Source organism: Lytechinus pictus, chromosome 6, assembly GCF_037042905.1.
Source record: "Lytechinus pictus isolate F3 Inbred chromosome 6, Lp3.0, whole genome shotgun sequence".
NCBI classification, from domain to species: domain Eukaryota; kingdom Metazoa; phylum Echinodermata; class Echinoidea; order Temnopleuroida; family Toxopneustidae; genus Lytechinus; species Lytechinus pictus.
Window position 1 is genome coordinate 26,829,506 of NC_087250.1, and position 25,150 is coordinate 26,854,655.

A 25,150-nucleotide genomic window follows, 5' to 3' on the forward strand; every position below is an offset into this window, starting at 1 on the left:
TCAAGTCATGTGACAAGACAGGTGACAAGTCATGTGACACAAACCATTGCAATTGATCATAATATTGATTTGTATGCAAGACGGCACAGTATTTTCAATGCAATCAAGCCAAAAATCAGCTTTGTGTAAAACAACCTATCACATGTGTTTAGTTGACTTTTTTTGTTTTGAATAATATTTTATTGACCTGTGTGGTGGACATTATATGTCGCCCTCTAGTGTTAAAACTCATAATATATGCAGCAATGAAATTCTAATCACATACATTCAAATTCATGTCTTTATTATTTTACAGTTTTCAATTGAGACATAACATGAAATCTTCCTTTAGCAATAGCTTTTCACAAAACATGCACTGAGTGGAAGAATTTCTCATGAAATACACCCCTATCATATAAAAGTGGTGCTGACCCACTCAAGATATAAACTATGCTATAAATACAATACAGGACCATTCCATTCCAAGCAGGAGGGAAGATCAAGAGCATCTACAAGAGGAAAAGGTAAATAATTACAAGAGAAATCCTGCCAAACAAATACAAACGGAAATAAGTGAGAAAAAAATGAGAGACACTTCCTGTGAATATGTAACAAGACAAACATATTTGTCATTTAATATCATTTTAATACAATACTACGATGACCCATGGAGCATTGCCTTTAAAGGATAGAAAGGAAAAATAATTCCTTTTTCATTTGGGGTGGGGGTTGGCTTCTTTTCGCAATCAACTCACAAAACCTGATTTCAAGTCCGGTGTCGGCCTTGGTGTTGAAATTTGGATTGCTTCCCCTAGCTCCAAAACTTATTCAGAGTTTGTAAAACTGATCTAGATCACATTATTGACACCTCAACAACTAGTGAGTTACTTTTCAGGTCCATCTTCATTTTATGTTTGGCGTTATAATCGTGCAAAAAGTGACCTAACACCAACACCAAAAGGTCAACACTGAACTTGAAATCACCCATTGGATAAGCTTTAACATTGCAGTCATTTAAATGACATAGTTTGCATATTTTTAGACAATGACATAAAACAGCACTTAGTAGCTAATAGCTAAAGAAAAATATTAAGTAAAGTCAGGGTTGAATAAATGACTCTAATTTAGCATCAAACTTTGGGGACTGTGTCACAAAATTTAGTATCTGATCATAGGTCTGATTTATATGATTGATTACATTTGATTATTATGTAGTATCAATCCTAAGAATCAATGTTATGATCATTCACTTAGCTCTGTGAAATGCGCACCAGGGTCCCGTCTTACAAAGAGTTGCGATTCATCCGATCAACCTTTGTATGGAAAGCCATCAATGTCGTAATTTTTCCTACATGAAATTCTCAAAATTTCCTATTGTAAACAGATTGAGGAGCATGTCAAGAAAACCATGAATATAAATCATATCTAGAGAATAATTTAAACAAACATGCATTTTAGAAGTTGATGTTGCTGGCTTTCTATAGTTGTGGTTGATCGGATCAATCGCAACTCTTTGTAAAGACGGGGCACAGGACTGTCGTCACTTGCTTCCATTTGAAATGAAAAGCAGGTTTCTATATATAATGATATATACATATAATCTTTCCTACATTTGAAAGCAATACACACATCTACTGCACCAAATTTCATCTGTTTGTTTTTCAATCATATATAAACACACACAAAGCAAGAAAATAAATCTGTCCCAATGATATACCCCAGTAGGAAGTATACTCCTCTACGTTTCATGGAAGAATCACATACAACAGTGTGAACAGCCCTATGGCAAATAACTTAAAGTGTTCCCAAGTACAAGTTTATGCAATGCAAAGCTTGATTTTGTTGATATGCAGCCGCTATAATGTATGCATTTAAAAAAAAATCATTTATTAGATTTACAATTAATATCATTAAATGACTTCATTTTATTAGTCAATTAAGTTTCACATTCAACCCAGGTCCATGGCACATAATTATCAAGTTAGGACTAAAATATAATTGTAGCATTCGAGATACTTTGTAATAATACCTATTCTGCCCAAGTCCCATATACAGTGAAACCTGCCTATAGTGACCACCTATAAAGGGAAATACAAAATGTGGCATTTATAGCAAGGTGGCTGCTATAAACAGGTTCTTATACACACAATCTGCCTCCATGGAAGCTGTTTCAGTGGTCACTATAGACAGGAGGCTGCTATAGACAGGTTCTTATACACACAATCTCCCTCCATGGGAATCGGTTTCAGTGGTCACTATAGGCAGGTGGGCACTGACACAGGTTTGGCTGTATAAAGACTTCAGAAATGCTACATGTTTGCGAAATTCAACTTCACCACGTTTGGCATATTCTGATCTGTAAGACTACTTTCACTAAAAACAAATATTTAGCTTATGAAAGGTCCTTTACAAATCAAGATTCTTATGTATATGAAAATCGCTTTCGTACGTAGGCTTTAAACCATTTTAAGAGGTTTGTTTCAATACTCTACCTAATCCTTGACCAAACTTTTTATCAAAATGACCCACGTTCCTTGGAAAATCGTTTCCAAAATAATATTTTGAAAAAAATTGTTGTAGAAAAATAATATCAAGCTTAGAATGATACAAAATGCACTTAATACCAACTTTCATAGATAAAAATAATTTTGAAATGGAGCTGAACTCCTCCGACCTATTTTTCATTCAAATTGATTCTGTTTTCTGCAATTACTGGAGGATGAATCCTGGGCCCGGTCTCACAAAATGTTACGATTGATCCAATCAGTTGTAACTCTATGGAAATCCTTGCATGCCATAACTTTTTCTACAGGAAATTTGAACAATGTCCTTTGTCAACAAAGATAATTTTAAAGAAAACAATGAATGCATGAATATACATCATAGAAAATATTTGTGTGGTGATTGATCGGATCAATCGCAACTCTTTGTGAGACCGGTCCCTGGACACACTCTGCCATTATGTGTACTTACAGAAATTATACTGCAACGCGAGAGTTATGAAATCGGAATTGTGAAAACCTGCCAGCATGTTTCTTGTATTATTTAACAACAAAGATTACCATTAGCACCTGACAATCGTGGAGAGAAAAAAAATTACATTACCCAACACGTTGTGAAATAGGTGTAAAAAGAGACAAGATTTTAATTCAAGCAAATCAAATAACATGTACATTACAGTACAACAATGCATCTGACTGGTCAGGTGATTAAGTCACATGACAGCTTCAAATGTCACATGTCAATAGTAGGCTAAAATATATACAAGCATGTGCTTTGAACCAATTGAATGAATATCTATAGCTATATGAATGAAACTATTATTCCCTTTTAGCAGTAATCCTACTTTGCCTATTTATAAATCAAGTTTACAAATGCATAGATAACACAAGGGAAATCGGGGGAGCTCTTCATGAAAGTGCCGGCCAAATGTTTAACCAGAATCGTGCATTTTCCTTCAGAAAGCTTCGATTTCTTTTATAGAAGAGCAGGAATGCAGCATAAAACCACAATGTTGATATTTTGTTACCATGCAAATATTGTGGCATTGGTTTGTTAAAGAGTGGTGGAATATTATTATCATTCATTTGGGTAGATTTTATGAGACACCATAATTTAGTTGGAAGGTTGCATTGTGGGTAAACATCCAAGAACTATATAGGGGGTGTTGGAAGAAAATATATGCAATCAATTGCAAATATTCTGCTGCAATTTTGCAATTAATTAATTGATAGAGTGTAGCAAATCAGCGCCCCGTCTTACAAAGACTTCCGATTGATCCAATCAATTTCAACTATATAGAAATCCATCGATTTCATAATTTTTCTTTTGAAAACATAGAGAAGCATACTAAATTGTCAAGAAATCAGAGAACGTATGAATATACATCATATCTATAAAACATTTTGAACAAGCATAGATGTTGACATTGCTGGCCTTCCATAGTTGTGGTTGATTGGATCAATTGTAACTCTTTGTAAGACTGGGCCCAGACCAGAATACACTGCTTTGTTTTAAGAAGCAGATTAGCAATCAATCACAAATTTGCAATTAATTTCAAGACTTATGATTGATTTCCGGACCTAAAATTGCCTTGCAATCGACTTCAAGTTTCTTGTAACACCCCATGGAGTATTTAGGCCTTCAGCTGGTGCTGTTTAAAGTGCACTGCAAACACACCGGTGTTTATTTAACACCAGCCTGGTATCTACATGAATATCTTCCACACCAGAGAGGTGTTGAAACAAAACTGGTTTGACGTTAAAGACTAACATCAATTTGGCATTTATGCAATACCAATTGAAGTGTTAAGTGTTGATTTTTAACTGGTGTTGTTTCAACACCTTTCTGTTGTGGGCCAACATAGATAACGGGCTGGTGCTAAATCAACACCGGTGTGTTTTTGCAGTGTAGCTGTGCCATAACAGCTTGACGAATCCTTGCAACTCTCATAACCAAACACTAGGAATAATCTAATACTGCGAGCAGCAAGACATATTCCTCTTTATTTCTAAAAAAAAAGAGGAACTGGTATCATCCTATGATGCTACTGATGTAAATATGGACATTTGATTTTAAGATAAAAAAAACATATCAATTTGAGAAAAATATAATGAAATACAGTAGACATGGCAATTATAAGTGGAGCCAATAACACAAAGCTTAGCAAAGATCGTAGTACATTTCTCTACGACTGATTGCATTGACTACAATGTAGTCAATGCACAATTAATAGATAATTCAAGCATATGATTACTTGCTAACTTTTGTGCTATGGTCCCCTGATGTTACAAGCATGTCGTCATGGGGTGCATTGTGCAACTAAAATCAATTTCAAAATAAATCAATTCTGAACATGCTGCACCATGTAAACACGAATGATGCGCGACAAAACGCTCTCTGCTTCAAGTGTAAACAGGCCTTTACACACTAAATAATAATTATAAGAGATTTGTACATACAGGTAACAATGTAATGAGCAATTTACACATAACAAAAACTCTGCTGAGAATTTTGTCTACTTAACCATTTGTACAGTAAGTATAAACAAATCTTTTTTTATTAAAAAAATTGTCTTTATGTATATAAGATTACAAGAAGGTATAGAGTAGTTAGTCTAGCTTCAATGCAAGAGGATTTATTTATTTATATATCCCTCTCCATATCACTTCCTCTCAATCTCAAATACACATTGAATTCCTTCATATACATCACCAAGCTAGGGCAGCACAAATTTGAAACCCAAATATATATTATTGGGAAGAGACTTCAAACTTGTTTTTTATTCTAAATCCCCTTGCAGAAGAGCTAGGTTAAGAAAAGTAGGCAGACATTTTTTTGTTTATTTTTTTTTTGTAATATATATATATGTTTGTGTTCATCATGGTTTACTGTTAGCAGTGAGCCACGTTAGACCCTCCGATAGGCCCTCGCCTGACGTCGCACAAGCAGGTTGAACGTACCAGTTCCTGTCCCTAATTCTCGTCAAACCTAATCTCTCCTGGACTTCGATGGGTTTCATTGCTGTGTATTAAAAAGAAAATAAGAGGAACAAGAATAATTATTATGACACAAAAAAAATTGAATGTAATCATTTCTTTATTACAAAGAAAGGCAGTATACAGATGAACAAAATCAAACAATTAAAAGTAACAAGCAAAACCAGGTCCATGAACCTATACTGGTTCAAGGCAGGTTGAAATGTACATAAAAAGTGAAATAACAATGACATATAAAAACATTGATTGCAAACAAAAAGTAATCATACAATAGGACTGAATACCGGTAGGTAAATCTGCATTATAACATCAAAAGAATCGGCTTTATAATAATACTACTACTACTAATAATAACAATAATATGCAACATTTACATACATGTATCCTGCGCTTTAAATACAATGTTTCTAAGGGCTGTGAACTATTACTCCAGCTCTAGCACAGCTACTCTTATCAGGCGCTCTAATCGTAACTCTTTGTAGTTGTGATTGATTGGATCAATCGTAACTCTTTGTACGACAGGGCCCAGATCTCATGCATTAATCCAATCATGAGTGCATTCTTACCACCACAAGATGATAAAATTACACTTATTATTGAAGGTTAATGCATTTTAAATGAGCCTGCTATTTGGAATTAACAAGTTCACTGCTCCATGTTCAACAATGGACTCATTAATAATGTAGCCTTAAAAAGACTTGTAAATTAATAGCAACCTGAGGCAAAGACATGAATTAATTTTTTTGAAGATTCCCTCATATATTGTACATGCTTAATCACTGTGAAGGTATTATCACTTTATCAGAGCTGCCAAGTTGTATTTTGTATTTTCAGTATTCTTATCCCCCAAAATCAGTATTTTGACAAAAAAATCAGTATTTTTACCGTGTGAGATAAATATTTTGTATTTTTCCCTAAAAAAGTGTATTTCATAATAAAATGCTTGGCGCACTCGCCCATCACGGCGCTCAAGCTGCATGCAAGCTAGAATGCGCACTGCTCTTGCAGATGAAAAAAAAACCCCATTGAAACTTGTATATACATGTATCTCACCCTGGTTTTTACAAAATGATTGAAAAAAAAACAAGTTACCTGAAATTACATTGATCTAATATATATTTGTGTACATTTTATGAAATAGAGACATATAGAGATGATTTTTCTCAATAAATTACGATTTTGTATAAAAAAACATATTTTTAAAAGAAAAAACGTACTGCCATATTTTGGTTGCAAAAACGTACTGGTTGGCAGGTCTGCTGTATCCAAATGTTTTATTCTTCGAAATGAACATGAAATTAAATAATCTTTTTATTGTTCAAAATAAACATGAAATGAAATACTCCAGAAATTTGCTTTGCCCAACTGATCATTGGCCCAGCAGCTGCTGTGCAGAGCCAGGTTGGCTAGGCTCTATCCCTTTAATACCTGAACGCCAAAGAGGGTAGCAGCAACTCCCATCTTTGAACATCTTTTAGTCTGACATGGCTGGGGTTTGAACTCCCGACCTCACGGTTGTCAACTTTGTGAAAATTAACGTTTTCAAGACGTTCAATTTTTTTGTAAAACTTTTTTTAATATACTGAAAACGTATTTGCTGGTTTGACATACGAGGGGAAAAATCACACAGGGGTTCAGGCCGATTCTTCCCCCGGAATGCTCAGAGGAGCCAGAGAAAACCCCCCATTCACTGCCATGTGAAAGCAGATTTAGGCAGTACTGTAGGTTGTGATAACTAGCCCCAGATAATATCAAATCATTTTATTTACGGGGGCAGCTTTTTTATTGGGGGAGGGGTCTTAGCTTCTGAAAGTTCTTGTCCACTTTAGTTTGAAAATGACCATGTGTGATGGTTTAACATACGAGGGCGAAAATCACAGAGGGGTTCGGGTCGATTCTGCCCCTGTAATACTCAGAAGAGCCCCTAAAAACACCCATTTAATGCCATGTTAAAGGGCAGCAGAATTAGGCAGTAGGATGTAATAATTAGCCCCAGAAAATAACAAATAATTTTATTTACGCAGGGGGGGGGGGGCTTTTTGGGGGGGAGGGTTGGTCTTACCATCTGGAAGGTCTTGTCCACTTTAGTTCGAAAATGACCATGTGTGATGGTTTGACATATGAGGGGGAAAATCACACAGGGGTTTGGACCAAGGAGATGATATAGATCTCCTTTTTTGGACAGATTCTGCCCCTGTAATACTCAGAAGAGCCCCTAAAAACACCCATTTAATGCCATGTTAAAGGGCAGCAGAATTAGGCAGTAGGATGTGAAAAGTAGCCCCAGAAAATAGGGGGAAAAAATCATTGTTATTTTCGGGGGCGGTTTTTTTTTGGGGTGTGGTCTTACCATCTGGAAGGTCTTGTTTATTTGCGAAGATGAGGATTATGGCTTCTTTCATTTCCCTGTCGTTTATTATCCGATGAAGTTCTTGCCTTGCTTCGTCTATCCTATCTCTATCGGCACAATCTACTACAAAGATTAACCCTTGAGTTCCCGTGTAATAATGCCTCCATAAAGGTCGAATTTTGTCTTGACCGCCGACATCCTGCAAAGAAAAGGAATATTTGATGGATTGATCTAAAGATATGAGTTGCACTGTACTAAGTAACTGGTTTTATTAAGGTGTGGCCAAAGTATTTCCTCTGAAGGAAAACCATGCAATACAGTACAGAAAGTGTAACAGGTAGATAGATTTTGACTGCAATAGCCAAGTGTAGAATTCATCATGGCTTTGGGAAGCAGTGTAATCACTACTGGTGCTGGTGCTGAAACACCCGCACTATTTTGTGGGGGGGGGGTGCAGTTATTCTCCACAAGCAGCACTCCTGGAATTCTGTAAGGTGTGCCAAAATGGAGAAATATAACCAAAATGGCATTCATCTTGTAGTGAAACTGTTTTGGCGGGTTGCTTTTGCTAGTCACATTTCTCGCGACAGACAAAATGACCTTCACTTTGTAGTGAAGCCTTTTTTGAGGGGCTTGCCCAATTAAAATCAGCACCCCCAGAAAAAAAAATCATTCCCAGTGGCCTGGTACTTTAATAACTTTTTTTCATGAAATATATTTTGACCCCTACATGTAACTTCCCAGCCCACCTCGAGGACATGTATCTACATGTAAAAGTCAAGGTGAAAGTCACTTTCAACTTGAAATTCTCCTTATATTACCAAGAGATGACAACCAAAGTATGGGTACTCTATTCTTCCTTTTGAAATGAATGAAATCAAGGGGAAAGGTGAAAGGATTGGATTAATGTCATACAAATCCTTTGATGAAAGCCAAATGATCTTTTGTTTCCAATGAAAAGGGAACAAGAACACAAAATATCAAAGGCTGAAAGTGAGGTGAAAACATCAATTGGGAATTGAGAAAATTATAGTGGTGAATAGCGGCATACAACGCTATCACCTACATAGTGTTTGAATTCTTACAAGATCAGTTCCAATCTAATATGGTACTGAAATAAGCATACTGTACAAGTCTAAATATATTCAGAATGCAATTAAAATAAATGATTAATTGCCTTTTCTTTTAGAGCTTGTCATTAGATAAAAACGGGCACAACACTAATGCCAATAGCAAGCTGGTATTATAGAAGAACAAAATTGTATCAGGAGATTAGGGAGGGGGAAGGGGGGGAGGTACATGTATCATCAACATCATCATTAATTCCACCACCATCATTATCTTCTCTACCATCACCACCACCATCACATTCATTACCATCATCCTCCTAATCATCATAACTACCACCAAAACCACCACCACCACCATCATCACCAACACCACCACCACCACCAACATCAAGATCATCATCACCAATATAATAACCATCGTCACCATCATAATGACCATCCCTATCTTTGTGGTCATTATCGTCATCCTCATTATCACAACCATCCACCTCCTTGCTCCTCATCATCATCTTCATCATCACAACCATCTTCATATCATCATCTTCATTGTCATCAACTTTGTCTTGATGATGATGATCATCATCACACTCACCACCATTATGATTCATCACGATCATCATCGCTATCATCACCACCACCATCATCATCATCACAATCATCATCATCAAAATCATCATCATCAAAATCATCATCATCAACATCATCATCATCACCATCATCATCATTGTCATATTAATCATTCCCATCATCATCATTATCCTCATCACTACCACCATCATCATACATGTAGCTCTCTTTATCACCATCACCATGATCATCATCATCATCACCACCACCACCACCACCACCAGGCACGAACATCATCAAGACCATCATCATCATAGTCATCACCATCACCTCCACCATCACCCTATTAAACAATAATTAATAAGATTACTTACCCAGACATTGAATTTGACGTTTTTGTACGTGACTGTTTCTACATTGAATCCTACTGTAGGTATGGTGGTTACTGATTGACCGAGTTTCAGTTTATATAAAACCGCTGAGAAAAAAAAGAACACTTATTAAGGAAAGCAACTGACAAATACCGATAAAAATAGGAATTATGAAATTACTATCACTATCAAAACATAAATACCAAATACAGAACATGTATGTGCTCTCTGTATTAAAGGTACACATAATTTCAAGAGAGCTGTATATCAATTTTCTTTTATCTTTCAATAGTCAAAATTCATTTGGCCAAACCACAAATTTATGTGGTCGGTCATGCTGTTCAATAAATAATAGTTTCTTGGAATCACATTGGAATTACATGTACATTTATCATTCAGAATTTCATACTTTGCTGATCATCATTCACCCTGCCCAATGTGCATAGAACATTAACTATTATAAATGTACAGTACTACACTATGTGTAATTGTGATTTGAAACTTTGTTTGAATTCGGAACAATGTAAATTAAATGTACTTGAACATATTCATGCACTGTTCATATCTATACATGTATTACAATGCCTGTACGAGTCCCTGTACAATGTACACTGACTGGTATAACGTATGAAGGGATGTACTAAATGAAAAAAATATGAGAACCTGATGAAGATGATGAGTCACGGTGATTATATTTGAGCAGAGCCTGAGCCAAGACAACTTCATGTTCAACTAAATCTGCTATTTCCTTTTCAAGCAAACTTTAATAATAGGACATGCTATATTCAGAGCGGATTTATTTTTAGGTCTTTATAAATTCACATTGCTCCTCAAATTGGCAATACACTACATGTATGATAGGGGCAAATTAAATTATGATTATATAGACTACCAGCCGTATAATTTACTTTATTTCTTTTAGTATTGTATCTTAACATTGACATCATCATCTCATGTTATATGTATTTGTATGTACTTTGTATCTGTTATTTTATATACGGAAATAAAACAAACAAACAATTATCTCACAATGCTAATGTACATATGTTCAAAATGTCTATGTAGACTTTGGTTCCATGACATTTGCTCTGGCGATAATTGCTCCGCTGTTAGTTTCACACACTATCACATTTACCCATTTCAACCCTTGATTTAACACTATACATGTACCCTATCCTACATCGACTGTCTCATTTGCATATCACTGAGTTGTGCATATCACTGTTTTGTGAAAAATAGCGAAACTTTAAGATGTCATAACTTTCTTATTTTACATCCGATTTTGATGAAATTTTCAGTGTTATGCTAGTTTGATTTTTCTCTACTTATTCAGATCAGAGCAAGGCATCAATGCATAATGGTCTGACGCCGTGAATAAATAAATTTTCACCTGTTTTTATAACAAAGTGTGTCTGCACATTTTGCAAATAATCCCAAGTTGTCTTAGGATTGCAATCTTAAAGATTAATCCTGCGAACTAGCGCGATAATTGCACCTCCATTACAAATAATCTCGAGATTGTTCAGATCGGGATAATTAACGATCAGAAATAGCGCGCTAATTTTGAAAACTTGGGCTGGTGCAGACGGCCCTTTTGTGGATTCATAGTACAATGCACTTCTGGAAGCAAAGTTTCTATCGGACCGAGTTCACCAACTAATGTTTCAAAACACTCACTCGTCCTCATGCTACATATAGGAGTACAAAACCAAGCGTTAATGCATCCTCATTTTTTGTTTGATTTCCTTCTCTGTCAAAGCAAACTCAATCGCTTCCTTCCTATAACACTCAATACCTATTCTGATCAAACTTGAACGCAATATACATGTTAAACTGTACAGTGCATTGATGCTTCAATGAATCAATGTTATTACAGTGTCTCAGGCCAACTTACACGTTCCCGAAAATCAGCAGTACATGACGGTACCGTACTAAAATGCAGGGTGCTACATAAGCACTTGCCTGATTGCCCGGGGCAAGTAAAAGTTAGAGTCAGGCAAGTGATTTGAAGTAAAGACCAAAACTACTTGCCCAAATTGGGCAAGCAAAATTCTCACAGTAAAATGACAAAAATTTAGGGTCGATATGATACATGATATTGACCCTAATTTTGGTCGTGACAGGCAAGATAAAATCACTTTGGAAAAAGAAATGTAATAACAAGGTAGATCAGTTCATGTCAAAAGAGAGAAAAGGGTCAATAGTTTATAAAACCGCAATACTTTCTTTTGAAGAGGTAAAACTTTTTTTCAGGATTTTTTTCGGGCAAGTATATTGCCACTATTCAAAAATTTACTTCTAAAAATTTATGAAAATGTGATCTGGTCTTTGCATTGTAGTTATGTACTGTACAGCCTACATGTAGTTCTGGTCTTGAAAATGTTCTAAAGAGTAAAGACAATCTGAAAATTGTTTAGAAAATCTGTCTGTCTTGCAGAAAAAAAAAACGGATGCATACATAATAGAGGCACACCCATATTTTCCTGAAACATGTGTATTGTTTCTCAAGAAAGTTCTCTTTGTAATAACCTAGGTTTACATGATAGTACAGTACCGGTAAGTTGAATTCAAAGATAAATGCCAGTAAGTGGTGACAATCTCAGAAATGATTTTGAACAGAATCTAATGAAATGACCACCCAAGCGCTTAAAATGTGTGCCAAATGGCTCTTGGAAAAAACTGTGTAATTGCTGAGAAATGAACATGGAATTCTATAAAAATGTCAGGTATTTGTATTTTTCCAAGCAATATTAATATTAATACATTGTCCCACACATGCCTTTTTGTGTGAGTAATCATCATAATTATCAGTTTTTTCAGCCAAGTTTTAATGATTTCACAAAGATAAATTAATTTCAATGTAGCAGATCTACATACTGTATGGCAATCAACCTTGATTTTAAAGGCATTCTCATAAAATGACTATTTGCTGCAACTACTTTCTTTATTAAAAATAATACCTTTAAGTTTATAGCATTTTATAGAACGCATGTACCGTACATTTAATTTCATGTTCATGTACATACAGTGTCTGCTACATCCTACACTGTAATATTCAGTACACAGTACATGTGCACACTCTCTTTAGTACAGTTCATGTACTAATTCACCCGTGACAATAGAGCCTACCCGAAGCATGAGTAATTGAATGTCCTGTGTTAATTGCTGCAGGAAAAAGCGGAAATATTTTCTCAGTGTTTCTCAGTTTCTCAGTGTATAATACCCCAGTCAGGGAAGCGTGCAGGGAAACAAAGCTGACGCATGCCATGTTAAAGGGGGAGGGGAGCTCCATGTGGGAGAAAAGTAAACAGAATTATTGCAAGTTCTTTGCTCTGTAATTCAAGAAGTAGAATAAAATATTCATAAAAGAGCTACATGTAACTACGAACAGTACTGACAGCAAGCGAATCATTCTTGCATTATTAGTATTTGCTATTTGGCTATACACATTCATACTTCTCCACATTGCTGCCTACATAGTCTCCTTTCAGTCACTGTATGGTACAGAAAATACTGTAGAGTACAGTTTCATATTAATTAACCCAGGGAATAATTTTGCTTTACAAATTTGAATAGCATTTTTGGTCACAAGAGAAAAGCTCTCAACTATAATGTACAGTCCTACATGTATGTAAAAATATATGTATAAAAAAATGCACATGATCCTGGCTTACACTGACATACATGTAGCCTACAATGTACATTATGTAAAACAAATAGTTTTCTGTACGAAGAAGTAACGCTGGGAGTTCTGTCATAATCTGATTTAACAATGTCATTGTATTTTAAAGATTAGCAATAGTTTGTGAAAACAGTTTATTTGCATGGTGATGCCATCATATTCATAAAAATTAACTTAACAATTAATACAGTGTAGACAGTTGGGCTGTCATGTCCCCATTTTCTCTTCTCTGTACAGTACATTGTCAATTTACCATCACAAGTAATCACTATCTCATAATTTTGTATCTCCTTTGTACATGTACCGGGGTAAGTTACAGCATTAAATATCTTACACATTAAATCCCTAGTCACTCCATATGTTTCTATTTCTCTGAATCAGACTGAAGATGATTTAGAATATGATTTCTTATAAAATACCTCAAAAAAAAATGTTGGGACATGACATCATCTGCTTGCTTAAATTGCATATTCACGAGAGAGAACTGTTTCACCGAAATAATACAAAACTTACATGTCATAGCACTGTTATTCCCTATCTAATTTTTATGAAATTAAGTTTTGCTGTCTAATTTTACTTCATCTGTTCAAATCATTATTTTCAGCCTGGAGTATAAAGTGTATTAAACCCTTTTGCAAGTCCACCCAAACAAATAGTTATTGATAGGAAAAAAATAAACTACTTTATAGCATAAAAGTAAAAATTTCATAAGAATCGAATGAAAAATATTAGTTAGGACATCCTAAAAATTTGTTCATTTTTCACAAAACAGTAATAGGAACAAAGATTCAATGAGAGGGAAAGAATTCACTGACTCATCGACTATAAAATAAGTTTCTTTGCAAATAATTTTATTTCATTTTCATTTCTCGCAGATTTAATCATGTAAAAACTCTTCATTGATTAACTGTAGCAAATGGCAATTCAACAAGTTCAAGGAGAGACCTTTGTTTCACATTTTAATGAGAAAATAAAAATATTTCATATTTGATATGAAGTTAAAAAAAGAAACAGTGAGGGAGTGACCATCATCCCCTCCCTCATTTGCATACCGGCCAGGATTTGCATACCATACACTGTACTTCGTACTGTTTTGTGGAATCAAGCAAAACTTTTTTAATTCAATATGACGACCACTTTTTCATGAAACTTTCACCTAAAGCTTGCTTGATTTTTCTCTGTTTGGGTGGAATTGACCATTAAATGAGAATGAAAACCATGGAACATGTAAGCTTGTGTGTAAGCAGAAAAATCAAAGAGCAAGAGAAACAAAGTTTCGAGTGAAATCAGACTTTGTAACAATAAGAAAGATTAATATGAACATTTGAATGTTGAGATCACCGTTACTAGGAATATCCTTCCATCGGCAATGTGAACAAGTTCTGTGATGTCATCAAACATCATTACATGTACACCCCCCTCCCTCTTAGACCCTGGAAAATATATACTCATACATGTATTGATTTTTCTCATTCTAATGATAGGACAAACAGGACAATAATATTACTGTGAAACCTCTATTGCAACGTCCTCTCAATGAATAGAACACCAGGGGAGTGTTTCATCAACATTTTCATCTGACAAGTTGTCAGATCTGACAACTTTCCTTGATTTTGATTGGCTGAGAGGCATTGTTCCTATGGTAACTGTCGGATAAAATGGAACTTGTCGGATAAAACTTCTGACAAGTCCTTTCATGAAACACTCCCCAGGGCTCCGTAACACAAAGATTAACGATCAATCGCTAAATGAACTGACCAATCAATATCAATGTTACACGCGCATGAGGTTTTAAATACTGACCAGGGACCAATCAGTGCAGTTCTTTCACATTTGCAATTCATCGCAAACCTTTGTGTTACGGAGCCCAGGGGGGGCGTTTCCTGAAAGGACTTGTCAGACGTTTTATCCTACCTGATAAAGTCCTCTTTTATCCAACAGTTACCATAGGAACCAATCAAAATAAAGGAAAGTTGTCAGATCTAACAACTTGTCAGACTAGAAGATGATGAAAGACTCCACAGACTTTGCGACAGACTAGACCAATGAGAATATGGTGGTGATTTTTTTACCTAATTGCTATTAAAGAAAGCATTCAATGCTTGAGAGCAAGCAACCAGAGGGCCAACAGCTTAAGGTCCTCTCCGAGGGACCTAGTAATGAGGATTAATGCCTTACCAAAGGGCACTAGCACACTGAGTGGGAATCGATCCCGGGTCAGCGGAATCCGAAACCCCCCTCTTCCGACTGAGCTATCGCGAAACGTGTAATGGGGAAAATTAAACGTGTGTGACATCATACATGTAGATCTTTAGTCACAATTAAGCACAATGCCAATGGGAAGATCTACATGGTATAGTCATCACAAATATCTACTTCAAACTAGGTTTAATATTTGGAAAGCAGTTTATATTGGAAACCAGTTAAACATACAAGAGAGGCGCATAGGAGTCTTGGAAGCGATCTTAAATGTTCTTCCAAACCAATGTTTGCATACAATCAGCAGGCTACATACATGTATGCAAGCATCCTTTAGCAAGGCATTTAATAATCAACACACTTTGCCACTAGTCTGCAGTCACAGACCTTTGGTTTTCACAATTTGCATTTGATACATTATACAGAGTCTGAAGTGAAGAGACTAGATTCACTCATTTTCACTGTGTACTGTGGCTCGCTCTATTTTGACACAGACACTAGTCTTAGGAGTCTAGTCTTTGACTTTAGACCTGTTAATGGTTGAAGTATCAAATATGAGTCTGTGCATGCAGACTACTTTGCCACTCTCCAACCAGGTGGGTGTTTCATAAAACTGTTTGTACAGTTACGCACAACTTTACGCACGACTGGAACCTGTTCTTAGGCGCTAAATCAGTTACATAGCGATATCATTTAGCACAATAAATGGTCACCAGTCGTACGTAAAGTCATTCGTAACTTACAAACAGCTTTATGAAATAGTCCACAGGTGTTAAAATGGTACCTAATAGGATATGAACTCCTATGATATGGACATGTAGAATACATACTGTACATGTACAAATGATATGTAATTTACGATAGCGTCTTGGAACTCATTTTCGGAATGCTCCCATGGGAGTGGAGAAGGTCTTGGTGCATACATTGTGTGCGGGCATGCCACAATCCCATGACCGGCGTGAACAAAGAGTGCTTAGAAGCATCTTAATGCATTTAATGCTGTACGTACTATTATTGTGATGATCACAATGTACACCTGTACAATTTAACGTATACCCAGCTCTGTGTTTAGAGTATTGGATTATTTAATTGTATTTTTTTTTTTCAAAGGATACTTGTCTTGCCTGCAGCGTCCAATCCTAGCATAAGAATCCGAAGATCCTTCTTGCCGAAGATCTTTGAAAGCATTTTACCCATTTTGAAAGAGTCCTTTATTTCTCTCTTCTTCGATACAAAGAATCTTTTGTCCGTTCCCTGATGCACTCTCAACAATTCACAGAATGAGAGGATCGACTCTGGTCCTGTTAACTGTTCTTCATGTAGGATTGCAACTCTTCCTTCTTCAAACGTGTAGTCCCATAAACAGTATTCTGTGTGTTCCTTCTTCAAATGTGTAGTCCCATGCACAGTATTCTGTGAGGGTCAAGACTACTTCCCTTCTGACAACAGTGGTATGTTTTGTTCTTTGAAAGTCTCTTCCGATGTTCCTTTTTCGTCAGAAAAGAGACTTCATACCTGGCAAGATAAATAACAAAATTTGAAAAAAAGCTCATTACAACAAGCAGAGCAAAATTCAGAACATATTGTTATATTATATAATAGTAATTATTTACAACTAAAATTAAAATTTTATGTACGTAATTACTATTTGGTAAATAATTTGTCCATAGCGTGGGTCATCGCAGATAATGTGCGCCATCATGGAGCGAGTCAAGCCCATTATATTAAGCATAATAAGTAACCTCAGGTTTGGCTGATTTAAATCACGATTCAAATCACCATGATTTTTTTTTTAATCATTGATTTAAATCACTTCCATTGAAACATGTACAAATTATTGACTTTTTTTGTTGAAGCAGTTTGTTGAAGCAGTTTTATTTTTTTTCACTCAAAAGAAAAAGATTTATAAACTTTATATCAAAACATGAACAAATCCTTCATATTTACTCAGAGCAATTGACATCAAGTCAATAAGATCTGGGCCCGTTGCAGAAAGAGCTACGATCAAACGCAACTAAAAAAATCTTGCGCAACTTGATTTTCAGTCAATGAAGCACCTGTACTCGGGACTTGTGTTTAAACGCAACTCTTTCTGCAACAGGCCCCAGGTCGCAACTCTTTCTGCAACGGGCCCCTGATCTTATTGACTGGTTAATCTTTCAAAACTAAAGATGTACTACGTAGTGGTCAACACTTAAGACCCCCACTCCACTTTAAAGTAGACTTTAATAGTTACATTTTCCCCGTAAACTTTTTCTTTTCTTGATAGTAAACAAAGTTCTTGTATCTTTATGTAAAAATCCAAGTCTTTTAGAGGACAGTTTTTAAGAAAATATAAGAGTAAGAAAAGGGTTATTGGCAGTAAGTTCTATTCTGATCATTCACAATAGCAAACTGCACTTCAGAACCAAAAATATGTAGAGGAAATTATAAAAGAAACCCTGAACTTAGAACATACATGTATAAGGCATGAATTCCATCAGAAATGTTTGCCACGATGGGTTCGACTCAAGGCCTGTTCAGACTTTCTGTATACAATCGTGCTTCATTCAGCTGAGTACAATGAGGAAGGTCCAGTAATCAATGTATTACAAATGTAAGCATGCTCTTGGTATAGGACACTAAATCATGGCAACATACATACATTTATAGCGCCCTATGCCAAAAGTGAGCATTTATTTTTGTACATTTCTCAGTGAATGTGTTGAATTGAGTGCAATAATACATAGACATGCAAAATCTATGTTTATTCACAAGATACAAGACCTTAAAATTCCTTTTTAAATGCCACATCAAAATTATGTTAGTAAAAAGATGTAAACGAAGTAGGTTATTTGGAGCAGTCTTTCCTCTTTTTATACCAAAATCATTAAATTTGGACGACGCCCAACACTAAACAGGATCAGGCAAGATTTCCATATGCACCCCCCACTAAAATTGAAAATAAAAACATGGAGAAGATTCAAAATAATATCTCTGACCTAATATACAACATATATAATGGGGGAGTGGAAATACATACCAAAATATGGCTTTATTCTGTCAAATTTCGCGCAGGATCTAGTGCGTGTAATTGTCCAGACATCGGTTTATTTTTAGTCAGTAAAGGGTCTATGAGTGACTGTGAGTTAAGACTACATGTAGTCGAACTATCAGCTGATAATTGTTAAAATACCCCTTCCGGTATCAGCGCTTTTCGCTAGCATAGCGGGAAGAGGTCTTGACTGCAGATAAAACGAGGTGAGTTCGAGTCCCAACTAAGTTTTGTAAGTAAGGTATCTTCATGTATAAAGCAACAGTAAAAAAATAATAGAAAAATCTGAAGTGAACAAACTTTAAGTCTCGACAATCTTTTGTTAGTTTTGGTGGGGGGTGCATAGATAACTCTTTCCCAGGATCATATGTCAGAAATGCATTGAACTTTGATTTTTCCCTCAAAACCATGACAATTTTTGGCTGTGTGAATGCGGTGAAAAGGGCGATTTTTTTTGCTCTGTGACGTGTGCAGTCACCCTACCATGACTACTAACTACTACTACTAGTACTACTAGTAGTACTACAGCCTGTAATACCAGTGGGAAGATCTCAATTTTCTTCTGACCACCACCTCTAAATTCAATCTAATGGCTGCTCGATCTAGTATTGTATTTCTAATTTCTAATAATAAAGTTAACGACAGAACATTGACTTTTGTCTTTAATTAAATTAAGTTGAAAGTTTATGGCAATATGGGACGGTCTACGAGTACAACTACGGTACGGCCGGGTCTGGTTTTCAAATTACACTTGCGTTAAGTTGCATGCGGCCTTGCGGGTAACAACACTACTTTAGTCTAGACTTAATTCATGTTATTTCTTGAATACTGTATCACGAAAACGTGTGGGGTTTAGCCGAAGTGCGTGCATTAAAAATCGCACGCATCAATGAGGGAGATGACTTATCACACAGCTCACCTTATTCACACACACAGCTCACGTCACCCGACGTCTCTGTAACTTTCAGTACACGAACGTGCCGCAAGCATACACTACCGACTTCCGGGAATAAAATAAGTCCCTAATTCAATCACCAACATTCATCAAACGCTTAATAGAACATAAATTACGTCTTATTTACCTCAAATGTCCTTAAGCGAAACATTGTGACGACGATGGACAAGAGTCGAATGCAGAAAAAGTAACGTTTGACACTTTCTTTTCATTCATCGAGCACGGGAAGTAAATTATACGCGCGCGGTGAGTGAAACCGCAGTACAAAGCATAATATTTGAGCGATTAAAAATAAAGTTCTCATTGAAGCTGAGATATTTTGCATTATTTCCTGAATTAAAGTAGATTATGTGAGTTTATATTCATAATAAAAATAACAACTTAACTTATATTTTTTATTGTTGGAGCAAAGAAACAAATTTTCATGAAATCTTTAAAAAGTACATGAATACATATCAGCTTTGAAGTGAATTGTCATGGGCGTGGTGACGTTATCAACAGGCTCGTTCCAAAATTATTGGTAAAATGTAAGTCCCACATGTTGAGAATTGTGTATTTAATTGATAAGAAATTCATTATTAGGATTTTTTCGCAATTATTTTATGCTAAAAAGTTTACAAATTGTCTACATTCTGAAGCATGAAGTAAGGATATTTTGCAAATAAGCTCCGATATTTGTAATTTTGAGCGTTTGATTAAATCCGATTCATGGCGGGAATTCCCCCTCAAAGACGACGCAGGCGCAGGTACAGGTGTACGTATATGTGCACTTCCCAAGTATGTGAAAGAGAGGGGAACAAGGCCAAAGCTCCTTCAACTTCAAGTTTGCCTTGGGATAGATATGGAAGGAGTGGAATGAGGAAGGGGAATGGCATCGGTGGCACCGCGAGAGGACGGACGTGAGGGTTATCCCCCCTTCCGTCAGGAGCACTTCCCCTCCCACAGAAATTCTGAAAACTGAAATGTAAATCCGCCTCTGATGCACCCCCCACACACTACCACATAAAAATGTAGTGGGAAATATAGACACTATTGCCTATTATTTGTATTTGCCCTCTATTTTCGAAATCCCACTGCCGCCACTGGGAAGAAAGAGTAGGGGAAAAAGACTGTCCTTATATACGTGTAACTCTCTCTCTGATGAGAAGTAATGGAGGAAATGCAAATTCAATCGATCATTGCTGTTTTTGTTTGTTTGTTGCTTATTTTCTTTTCTTCTTCTTCTTTCTTCCTTAATTGATTTATTGTCTCACTATAGAACGCCGGAACACTTTAAAAGCACGAGCTCTAATTCGTACATTTCTTGTAGGCCTACTTACCTGAAGATAATTTTGTTCAAGTTGGCCAGCCGCTGAGGTGCATGGCATATAAACAATGCGAACCTTTTATATATAGCGGTGCATGGCATATAATTTAAGCTACGCATAATTTAAGCTACGCATACCATTGTTCTCTTCATCCATTTCTTTCACAATATATTATATATATATATATATATATATATAATATATTGTGAAAGAAATGGATGAAGAGAACAATGGTATATATATATAATATATTGTGAAAGAAATGGATGAAGAGAACAATGGTATGCGTAGCTTAAATTAAGGTTCCCCAGAGCTATCTGCCCTTTTGGAAAAATTGGCAATGCCGAAAAAATGTATCTGCCGGGAATCGAACCCGGGCCCCCAGCTTTGAACGCCGGTGCCTTAACCACTATAGACCACCGGCATGCAGAGACGGGTCAGTGGCTAGGGCGACCCCGATCCGATTGAACGTCAAATAGACAGATTTTCGACACCATACCAATTATAATTTCCTTTGTTGGGTGAATATATATATATATATATATATATATATATATATAGGCCTACATTTATGTTCAGCCCCATTTTCAAAACTATATAAAGGACAAGTCCAACCCAACAAAATGCAACTAAAAGATGATTTGAATAAAAAAGAAAAAAATAATCCAACCAGCATAAAACCGAAAATTTCATCAAAATCAGATGTAAATGAGAAAATTGTGACGTTTTCAACTTTTGCTAAAGTTTCGCAACACAGTGATAGTATGCAAATAAAGGGACTGATGATGTCACCCGCTCACGATTTTTTTTTTCATTGTTTGAAATATTCTTCTCCTTTATAATTCTCCTGTGAAACACACCCTGAACATTTACAATTATATGACTCAGCCAAGATGGTAATTAATTATTGTAAAATCTCTAAAAAAATGAAATATTGTACGATTCAAACAATATAAACGAAATAGTGAGGGACATCATCGACTCACTAATTTGCCTGTCAATGATTTGTGCATAATAACTGTTCTGTGAAAGATAAGCAAAACCTTAAAATGTCTTAAATTTCTTACTTACATCTGATTTTTTTGTTAAGCGTTATTCTTATTAGATATTTCTCGATTGATTCAAATCGAAAATTTTCTGGGGTGGATTTGACCTTTGAATAAAATGCGTATAAGAAAATAATGGAAACTCGAATAGCGAACAGAAAAATTTGTGCACATTAATTTGATAATGGGTTATTGCAAGCCCATAATACTCTTGTTATTTCTTTTAATAGGCAACATTGCGAAATCGCATTTTTTTAAACCTTTATATCAGTACTTCTGACCTGAAACTTATCCCTTTTTTCAATTATTCCCCTCTCCTTATATTTTATTCGATTCTATTACTCCTCCGATCTTACGTTCTTCTTAATTTCTCTATTATTTACCTCGGTACCTCATTGCGCTGCCAGTAGGGCAAGGCACCGTTGCCCGCTTCATTACCCGATCACCGAATCAGCCTATGCCCCCCCCCCCCCACGGCATATTGGGAATTTGTGTAAAAATGTGATATGAATTCGCGCTTATGGAGAATTGAAAAATAATCTTGGGTATTAAACAAACTTAAATTCACTGAGGACTATCATGGCTTATGAAACTAATAATTGATTTACTAAGTAAGCCTATATATAGGCCTACACAAACAATAAAAAAGCCATTCCTATATTTCAAATAAATTTAGATCGGAGAAACTGAAAAATGAAAGGGTTTACAAAATATATATGATGGTTCAAGGTACGAAAATTTTTCAGTTATGAAATTGACACATTCAGACAATCGGTGTAATAACAGACTATCGGTGTAATAACAGACTAAATTGGGCGTTTAGGCAATCAATAGTTAGAGGGTGGGTTAAAGGGGAGGGGGGCATTTTCACAATGGGATATTTTTTTACCGTAATTTAGTTTTAGTCTTTGCATTTTTTCTTGTAATGCACTCGATTAAGTATTGTGTATTTACAGTGTATATTATTTTTTATAATATGTATTTACGTTGCAATTAAAGGACCCCATGGAAGAATAGCGGCATTATGTTAATACCGCTGAAATGGGCGATCCTCCATATTTTATTTGACGATTTTCTTTTTCTTTTTGTAATTTGATCATGTATATATATTTTGTTTTATATGGAAATAAATACAGACAAGAAAAGTGCCTTGAATTAGTCGTTGTCATGATGAACACGATGTATATCTAATTTTTAAAAAAATGCGAGCTCGAAGCGCGGGCTTAAATTTTTGTACAATGAAATTATGAAAAAGAGACATCTTCCATGTCTTCAGTTGTAAGCTGAAAATGTATTTATTGATCTGTTAATGACGGTTTCCAGTGACTCATAAAAATGATATTGTCACCAGTCATAATAATGCGAACGCAAAGTGCGAGCAGTATAATAAACTTTGAGCACTTTTTGTCAAAATGAACATAATTATGCTATCTAACCAAACAATAAAGTGCAAGCTTAAGATTTTCATTTTCAGACTGAAAAACTTTGCTTCTCGTGGTTATTAAGATGATACTAAACTATATTTAGCGCGAGCTGAAAATTTTAGATTTCCCGAATTTTAAACCCGAAATTTTTTGCACTTTATGAAAAGAATAGGTATAATAGGGCCTATCTATACGAACTGAAAATTTAAAAGTTTTTGACTTTTAATCTGGAAATTGTTAGCATTTTTTTACCATGTACAGAATAGATGAACAGAACTGATGCGAGCAAGAAACGTGAGTTTTAATTTTTCATTTTCCGACGAGAAAACTGGAAATGTACTTTTTGTAATAATTAGAAGTATAATTTATGAAGAGCTCACTTGCAAAAGGGGTTCATCATCATCATCATCATGTTACGAGGTGAGGTAATCCTGTTGACCTCGATCTCTTCATCTGAAATTGCAGTCCATCTCCATACGATGTGTTATTACATAAGAACAAAAACTTGCACACGTGGAGGGTAGAGACGGTTTTGATCATTGGAGATTGAAACGCTCAGACCATTTTTCAGGTCCATTTTTCATCAAATTTGATATTTTGTCTCAATGTATAGATTTTTAGTAGCTCTATAAGATGATACCAAAGAAGAGTTGAAATTCTCATTAAAAAGTGATCTAAAATGGCAAAGAAAAATCACTTTTTTTTCAAAAAGGGGTTAGGTCCATTTCAGTTTGGCTGCAAAAGGGGTTAGGTCCACACAGTATTTTTTGGAAAAGAATATTTTAAAAATATGAAGACAGGTAGATTTTTTTTATACCCAATGTTATGTTCTCATGGTAGGGTATCATGAAAATTTAGTTTCGCATAAGAATATTGCAATATGGGAGAATAAAAAAAACTTGATTTTCTTGGAGTGGACCTAACCCCTTTTGAAAACAATTTATTTTGAAAAGCTAATTTTTCAAAAGGGGTTAGGTCCATTGTTCATAATTTTTTATTGTTTTCTGTCTCAAATCATCTAAATTTTTAGTCATTCTGATGAAAACAACGAAAATTTGAAATTCACATGAAAACGTGAATAAAAGTGGCAAAGAAAAATCACTTTTTTAATCAAAATAGATTGGATTCATTTCAGTTTAGTTGCAAAAGGGGTTAGGTCCACGATGATAATTTTTAAAAGAATATATAGAAAAAAATTGAAGACAGGTAGATTTATTTTATACCCAAGTTTATGTTCACATGTAGGGCAGTACATCATGACAATTTAGTTTCTCATAAGAGTATTGCAGTAAGTGAAAATAAAAAAACGTGGTTTTTATCGGAATGGTAAAAAGTGGACCTAACCCCTTTTGCAACGAAACTCTTCATACGAGCGGAAAGGGGACGAAATGGCCCTACCCTGATATAAGTCACCTTTCTTCTCGTGTGTGTCAGTGTGTATGCGCTCGTTGTGTACAAAAGTCAATGGGAGATGAAAGAAGTCACCGCCGCTGACGAAATGAACGGCAGTGAATGGAGTGGTGACTTAAACCAGAATAATGCCGAAAAAAATTATCAGCCATTTTTGGATTACCGCCCCCTTTTACATGACGGGAACTTATTTATGAGCGATAAAACCAGAGTTATTAGACACTACTCTGGATACACTACCCCCTCCCCCTCCATTTG

At 35.6% G+C, this 25,150-nt stretch overlaps 1 protein-coding gene across 1 annotated transcript; it reads right to left on the reverse strand.

Moving 5' to 3' along the window:
• Nucleotides 1-262: 262 nt before the first annotated feature.
• LOC129263637 (ADP-ribosylation factor 6) lies at nucleotides 263-20,486 on the reverse strand. The gene is made up of 5 exons (XM_054901538.2): nucleotides 19,833-20,486; nucleotides 16,832-17,231; nucleotides 9,839-9,942; nucleotides 7,828-8,026; nucleotides 263-5,502 (listed from the first exon to the last, which is right to left on the reverse strand). Exons 2-5 carry the CDS (start codon nucleotides 16,911-16,913, stop codon nucleotides 5,360-5,362), a joined length of 528 nt encoding a protein of 175 aa, XP_054757513.1. The 5' UTR covers nucleotides 16,914-17,231; nucleotides 19,833-20,486; the 3' UTR covers nucleotides 263-5,359.
• Between the last annotated feature and the right edge of the window lie 4,664 nt (nucleotides 20,487-25,150).

What these genes read in the sequence shown, in the direction of transcription:
- LOC129263637 (XM_054901538.2), bottom strand. Translation starts at nt 16,913, where the DNA reads ATGGGTAAAATGCTTTCAAAGATCTTCGGCAAGAAGGATCTTCGGATT. An exon ending in GGACGCTGCAGGCAAGACAA is followed by an intron (nt 9,943 to 16,831) that starts GTATCCTTTGAA and finishes TTTTTTTCTCAG; the next exon opens with CGGTTTTATATAAACTGAAA. An exon ending in ACGTCAAATTCAATGTCTGG is followed by an intron (nt 8,027 to 9,838) that starts GTAAGTAATCTT and finishes TTTTCTTTGCAG; the next exon opens with GATGTCGGCGGTCAAGACAA.